General features: G+C 51.3%; 1 protein-coding gene across 5 annotated transcripts in view; it reads left to right on the top strand.

Moving 5' to 3' along the window:
• Positions 1 to 7500, top strand: part of LOC123769514 (protein inscuteable homolog) — a 168180-nt gene that overhangs the window by 156307 nt on the left and 4373 nt on the right. For 4 of the 5 annotated variants that reach the window (XM_069308746.1, XM_069308743.1, XM_069308744.1 and 1 more), the window contains 4 exons: positions 888 to 1014; positions 2400 to 2573; positions 4011 to 4271; positions 4976 to 5147. In XM_069308746.1, the coding sequence (XP_069164847.1) occupies positions 888 to 1014; positions 2400 to 2573; positions 4011 to 4271; positions 4976 to 5147 (734 nt within the window). The remainder of the gene's footprint in view (positions 1 to 887; positions 1015 to 2399; positions 2574 to 4010; positions 4272 to 4975; positions 5148 to 7500) is intronic. The other variant, XM_069308748.1, reaches the window with a different exon arrangement.

Below are 7500 nucleotides of genomic sequence, written 5' to 3'. Positions count from 1 at the left end.
TGCTATAGTGACCAGTACAGACAGGTGTTGTCTTGACAGGAGGCTGGAGTGGCTGGACTTGGGACAGGTGTTAACAGGTGTGCTCTAGTGACCAGTACAGACAGGTGTCGTCTTGACAGGAGGCTGGAGTGGCTGGACTTGGGACAGGTGTTAACAGGTGTGCTATAGTGACCAGTACAGACAGGTGTTGTCTTGACAGGAGGCTGGAGATGGGACAGGTGTTAACAGGTGTGCTATAGTGACCAGTACAGACGGGTGTTATCTTGACAGAAGGCTGTAGATGGGACAGGTGTTAACAGGTGTTCTATAGTGACCAGTACAGACAGGTGTTGTGTTGACAGAAGGCTGGAGATGGGACAGGTGTTAACAGGTGTGCTATAGTGACTGACCAGTACAGACAGGTGTTGTCTTGACAGGAGGCTGGACTTGGGACAGGTGTTAACAGGTGTGCTATAGTGACCAGTACAGACAGGTGTTGTCTTGACAGGAGGCTGGAGTGGCTGGACTTGGGACAGGTGTTAACAGGTGTGCTATAGTGACCAGTACAGACAGGTGTTGTCTTGACAGGAGGCTGGAGTGGCTGGACTTGGGACAGGTGTTAACAGGTGTGCTATAGTGACCAGTACAGACAGGTGTTGTCTTGACAGGAGGCTGGAGTGGCTGGACTTGGGACAGGTGTTAACAGGTGTGCTATAGTGACCAGTACAGACAGGTGTTGTCTTGACAGGAGGCTGGAGTGGCTGGACTTGGGACAGGTGTTAACAGGTGTGCTATAGTGACCAGTACAGACAGGTGTTGTCTTGACAGGAGGCTGGAGTGGCTGGACTTGGGACAGGTGTTAACAGGTGTGCTATAGTGACCAGTACAGACAGGTGTTGTCTTGACAGGAGGCTGGAGTGGCTGGACTTGGGACAGGTGCCGGTGTTGGCGGGCTCCGTCGTCACGCACATCAACAACTTCCTCAAGGACTACACCACCCAGTGGACCTCCGCCGACCCCGACCTCCAGCCCCAGGTGAGTCCCCGGGTGAGTCCCCAGTCCCAGGTGAGTCCCCGGGTGAGTCCCCAGTCCCAGGTGAGTCCCCGGGTGAGTCCCCAGTCCCAGGTGAGTCCCCGGGTGAGTCCCCAGTCCCAGGTGAGTCCCCAGTCCCAGGTGAGTCCCCAGTCCCAGGTGAGTCCCCAGTCCCAGGTGAGTCCCAGGGTGAGTCCCCAGTCCCAGGTGAGTCCCCGGGTGAGTCCCCAGTCCCAGGTGAGTCCCCAGTCCCAGGTGAGTCCCCAGCCCCAGGTGAGTCCCCAGCCCCAGGTGAGTCCCAGGGTGAATCCCCAGTCCCAGGTGAGTCCCAGGGTGAGTCCCCAGCCCCAGGTGAGTCCCAGGGTGAGTCCCCAGTCCCAGGTGAGTTCCAGGGTGAGTCCCCAGTCCCAGGGTGAGTCCTCAGCCCCAGGTGAGTCCCCAGTCCCAGGTGAGTCCCCGGGTGAGTCCCCAGTCCCAGGTAAGTCCCCGGGTGAGTCCCCAGTCCCAGGTGAGTCCCCAGCCCCAGGTGAGTCTCCAGGCGAGTCCCCAGCCTCAGGTGAGTCTCCAGGTGAGTCCCCAGTCCCAGGTGAGTCCCCAGCCCCAGGTGAGTCCCCAGACGAGTCCCCAGCCCCAGGTGAGTCTCCAGGCGAGTCCCCAGCCCCAGGTGAGTCCCCAGCCCCAGGTGAGTCCCCAGCCCATGGTGAGTCCCCTGGCCTCCTGCTAATCAGGTGAGCCCCCAGGCCTTCAGTCCCATTTGAGTCCCCCCCTGGGTCCTCTATAAGATGCTCACAGCGCTCCATGGGAGCTCAGAACACTAATATCTCACGGAACTCAATTTGAACGGAAACTCTATATATGTTTATAAGTACAGAGTATTAGTATATGTTTCATTGTACGGTGCATGGCAGAGAATGTAGTGGTAGTAGACATCCATCAGTCTCAGGAGACTATGGAGTTGCGCTCTGGTTGTCGGTCTGGAGTGGCCTCTCCAGGGCGCAAAGCCTGGGTAGGTTGATATGGAGGAGAAGCTGTTGCCCATGCAGCAGGTCCCCCCCTCTCCTCTCTCCACGGCTCCGAAAGTCTCCAGTGGGCAGATGAGAGTAGAGAATGTAATGCCACACCAATAAGTGTATGAGGAAATAGTGGAATGGTTGAGGAAACACATTACTATCTGTAGGCGCGAAGATGGACACCATCTTCGCGTGTGTGTGTGTGGGTGTGTGTGTGTGTGGGTGTGTGGGTGTGTGTGTGTGTGTGTGTGTGGGTGTGTGTGTGTGTGTGTGTGTGTGTGTGTGTGTGTGTGTGTGTGTGTGTGTGGAGGGATTTGAGTTTCTGTTTTCCAAGCAACATTATTGTGACATTCTCAGTGTTGTGTTGTGTTTGTACAGTCGTCGCTGGGGCGCCAGAGGAAGGTGGTCCAGCAGATCTGTGAGCGGCTGACGGAGGTGTGTAGCGGCGGACGCGGCGACCCCGACGCCGCCCGCCAGGTGGTGCAGGTGGTGACGGCGCTGGGACACGCCTTCACCAAGCTGGTCGACCTCATGCTCAGCCGCGAGATTACGGTGAGTGTCAAGGGCCAGCTGGCACTCCTGCCCTACAGATCATGGTGCCAAGGGCCAGCTGGCACTCCTGCCCTACAGATCATGGTGCCAAGGGCCAGCTGGCACTCCTGCCCTACAGATCACGGCATCAGGGTACAACTAAAATATGTGACAAGATAGCGTTATGTTATTCTATATAATATTGCATTACATTATTACAGTAATCAAGATCGCTCTCAGCTATGCGGTGACGTCATATCTCCCCCGCCCTCCCCCCCCCCCCCGCCGTCACCATTAGATGTGGAAATATTTGCTGGTATTTGATTGGCTGAGACCCAACACTGATTGTGCTCGGAACCCCTGACGTATCTTCCGCTCCCCCGACGCTCAGAACCACTTCCAAGAGTCTGCCTTCCTGAGGCGTTTACGCTGGGCTGACCCAAGACGGAGAATTGAGGTATATTTGGAAGTGGGAGAGAGAGAGAGAGGTCATCACTAGGTCAACATGACAGGACAACCATTACAGTAAGGAGAGTGCACCTCCTCGAGGGAGCAGTAGTGCCCCCAGGGGTGCAGTTCTTGTGGCCATGTCGTGGCGTAGTGGTCTAGAGTGTGCTGCTGGGAGTGCACGTTCTATGCCAGCGCATTAGGTTCGAATCCTCTTTACGGCTCCTGTGGATTTTCACAATAATAATAATATTTCCATTGTTAATCACTTATCTTTAAGAAGAGCGTTGAATAATAATGTGAAAACATAGCGCGAGTTTAGCCTTATGTTCTTACAATTTTGTGGGTTTTTATTTATGATTTTAATTCTCAGCAAAACACATCTGATGCCAGATTCACGAAGCAGTTACGCAAGCACTTACGAACCTGTCCATCTTTTCTCAATCTTTGGCGGCTTTGTTTACAATTATTAAACAGTTAATGAGCTCCGAAGCACCAGGAGGCTGTTTATAACAATAACAACAGTTGATTGGCAAGTTTTCATGCTTGTAAACTGTTTAATAAATGTAACCAAAGCCGCCAAAGATTGAGGAAAGATGGACAGGTTCCTAAGTACTTGCGTAACTGCTTCGTGAATCTGGCCCCCTGGACGGTAGAGCAACGGTCTCGCTTCTTGCAGGTCGGCGTTCAATCCCCGACCGTCCAAGTGGTTGGGCACCATTCCTCTCCACCCCGTCCCATCCCAAATCCTGATCCCTTCCCAGTGCTATATAGTCATAATGACTTGGCGTTTTCTCCTGATAGTTCCCGTCCCTTGGTTAGTATAAGAGGACAACGATGCACAGAGTCGTCTTACGGGCTCACCATAGCCCGTGCTACTTGCCCCGCTCCTGTGCCAGGTAAGTTACGGGCTCACCATAGCCCGTGCTACTTGGAACTTGTTCCGAGTACCTTAATCTATAACAACAACAACAGAGTCGTCAGAGTAACCTCCTGCCGTGCCTCCTGCAGGTGGTGGTACGCTCCCTGGAGGAGGCGGGGAGCAGCAGCAGCAGCAGCAGCAGCAGCGCCGCGGTGCTGACGGTGGTGGCGCAGCTGACGGCGCTGGGGGTGGACGGAGGCCACAGCTGCCGTCTCATAGCCCGTCTGGGCGGCGTCCGCTGCCTGCTGGGGATCTGTCTGGAGCCTCGGCTGCGTCAGTGTCGCGTCGACGCCCTCCGCGCCCTGGCCACCGTCTGCTGCGTCCTGGAAGGCGTCACCGAACTCGAGAAGGTAAGAAAGAGACTTGACTGGCGTTCCGACGTGTTGTAAACACCGCAAGGGGAAGTTAGCGATAACCTGTGTTTAGCTTCGCTTACGAGGCGAATGATAAGCTGTCATTCCTGGTCATCAGAGCTCTGTATTTGCTGTGATTGTGTCTCAGGCTGGCGCTGTGCCTCTTCATCACCCAGTATGTTGTATGTGTCTCAGGCTGGCGCTGTGCCTCTTCATCACTCATGTTGTATGTGTCTCAGGCTGGCGCTGTGCCTCTTCATCACCCAGTATGTTGTATGTGTCTCAGGCTGGCGCTGTGCCTCTTCATCACTCATGTTGTATGTGTCTCAGGCTGGCGCTGTGCCTCTTCATCACCCAGTATGTTGTATGTGTCTCAGGGCTGGCGCTGTGCCTCTTCATCACTCATGTTGTATGTGTCTCAGGCTGGCGCTGTGCCTCTTCATCACTCATGTTGTATGTGTCTCAGGCTGGCGCTGTGCCTCTTCATCACCCAGTATGTTGTATGTGTCTCAGGCTGGCGCTGTGCCTCTTCATCACCCAGTATGTTGTATGTGTCTCAGGCTGACGCTGTGCCTCTTCATCACCCAGTATGTTGTATGTGTCTCAGGCTGGCGCTGTGCCTCTTCATCACCCAGTATGTTGTATGTGTCTCAGGCTGACGCTGTGCCTCTTCATCATCCAGTATGTTGTATGTGTCTCAGGCTGGCGGCGTGGAGGTGGTGGCGGAGGTGCTGTGTGACGAGGAAGGTCCAGAGGAGGAGCGCAGCGAGGCGGCCGGGGTGCTGGCGCAGATCACCTCGCCCTGGGTGGAGAACGCCCACCGCCTCGCCGCCCTCCACACCCACATGGGCGCCATCGTCGCCGCCCTTACAGGTAAACCCTAAAAGCACTCTCCCCATCTCCCCCACAACTACCTTACAGGTAAACCCTTAAAACACTCTCCCCATCTCCCCCACAACTAATCTAAACCGTTAATGGCTCCCGTAATGACATAATTAAGCCACATACGAGAACATGACCCAACTGGCGAATTAACGAAGCTGTTTAGTACTTTTTTTGCACCATAACGAGATCCCTCGTTGCAAAACCTGTATGCAAAAGGTGAAGGATTCCTTGTTTAGCACAGCTAAAGTTCCGCTATCAGCTTCTATCGTTTGCTAAAAAAAATAAGCATGTAGAATATTAACATTTTCATTCATTTGAATTTTTAATTTTAACTCGCAAACTTGTGAATAATGAGTGAGTTAAATTGTTAATTTTCTTTTCCTTAGGTACTTAACATAAGTAACATAACATAAGATTTTATTTTATATTTATTTTTATTTTCATGTACGCATTATGTAATAATAATAATAATTATTATTTAAACCTGTTTATAATTTAATTGGTGCTTATTAAACATTTGATAAGTAGTGATGATGGCATCTCATTTTGGCCGGCGACGAGGCACGCGATCTCTAAGCGCCGTGTCATCCGTTCCTGCCCCCCTTGGCTGATGTACAACCCGTTCTCATAATAGAACGTCGCCTTTTGACGTATATATATACTCTACCTGAGGCTAAAAATTGTCGTACTAGAAAATGGTAGCGGCTCGCGAAATTGACATTACTGTCCCGTTTTCTGTTTTGGGTCCTCTGGTAGGGTTAGGATAAGGGGGCACTTTAGTACGACAGTTTCTCGACGTTTCTCTGTTCACGCTAAATAACCTATGTATTAATTTTATAGATACCCCTGAGTATTTTGTATGTCTGGATCATAGCCCTCTATGCTTTCTTTTGGCGTAACTTGGTTTAACTCTCTTGGTCTATCCCTGTAGCATGGTCCCCTCAATTCTGAGACTATTCTTGTAAAAAAAACTTTTTATTTTTTAATCTTTATTTTGTGAGGTGGAGATCCATGCTGGTACTACACATTAGGCTCTGGCGACAGGAAGGAGACGCTTGGGCAATGTTTCTTTCCACCTGATGTTTCTGTTCACCATTTGTTTTTAATTAACACATTAGGTACATCTAGATTTGTGCAGCTACCCTAGACTATATGAAGGGGAGTACAGTGTGTCAAGAACTAGCTACGTGATTCTAAAAATCCCCATCACACAGGATGATTAGTCACACAGGGTCATGGGATCAGTAGTCTACACTGGCAGACTCTGGCTGCATTATGAGGATATCTTCAAGAGCACGAGAGATAATAAAGTAATTGCAAAGCTCCAGGTACCTCATGCCGGGGGGGGGGGTGACGGGGTCTATAATGACTGGACAGTCACCTAGCAGTAAACAGGCAGCCGAGAGTAGGTCAGTTGTTACGGGTTGTGTCGAATTAAATTCAATTTCTTTCTTTATTATGCACCCCATACCCATCCCGTGGGCCTACGGAACGTCAGACGCTGACCTAGGAAAACGTAGGAGGGGGGGGGGCATAGGCCTGATAGGCTGATTGTCCACGACAGAGCGAAACAAAACCATACTGTTCTAAAAACGTCATTGTCTAGGATTCTGACTTTTTTTTTTTTTTGAGAGAGAGAGAGAGAGAGAGAGAGAGAGAGAGAGAGAGAGAGAGAGAGAGCTGTCAGCTCCGTCAGTCATTGGAATATTAATTATGATGCTGACTCGGGACGCTGATTGAGATGCTGACCCGGTATCCAAGGGAACCCAGCTAATTATAATTGATCTTCCTTGTATGAGGAAAGATTTTGCAGTGGCATTGTAGGCCTTGGCGTGATCTGTCGACTGCGGCAATATTGAGTCTGAGCTCAATCGTTCTGGGCCTCGGTGTACCTTACAAGCTGAGGAGGAGGAGGGGGGGGGGGGGGGGGTTTTAGATTTAGCTACTCAAAACGAAATGTCCATGTAGCACGGGCTATGGTGAGCCCGTGGGGGGAAGGGGAGTTATTCCACGTACTTGATGGGCCTCTGGAGGTTGAGGTGCCTCTTGTGGCTGGGTGCACCTTGGAGGTGTTAGGTGCACCTTGGAGGTGTTAGGTGCACCAGAGTTTTATTTTATCTGTTTCAGTTTACTTTTGTGGGGTCAGGATTACTGCTGGCGGTTTGTTCTGCTTTATCGGGGTTTGTTTGACTTTTTTACGGTTTACTGCTCTTTAAGACTGGTTTACTTTCAGGATTTTAGTTTTGGTCTACTTTTTGGTATAGATTTTTACTTTAGCGTTGGGGTAAACCTGTGAGATACGAGGCATCACTGAGGCCATGAGACTGAATGTAAACCAGTT

Source organism: Procambarus clarkii, chromosome 63 (genome assembly GCF_040958095.1).
Source record: "Procambarus clarkii isolate CNS0578487 chromosome 63, FALCON_Pclarkii_2.0, whole genome shotgun sequence".
NCBI classification, from domain to species: domain Eukaryota; kingdom Metazoa; phylum Arthropoda; class Malacostraca; order Decapoda; family Cambaridae; genus Procambarus; species Procambarus clarkii.
This window is presented reverse-complemented; position numbering and strand designations above follow the sequence as displayed.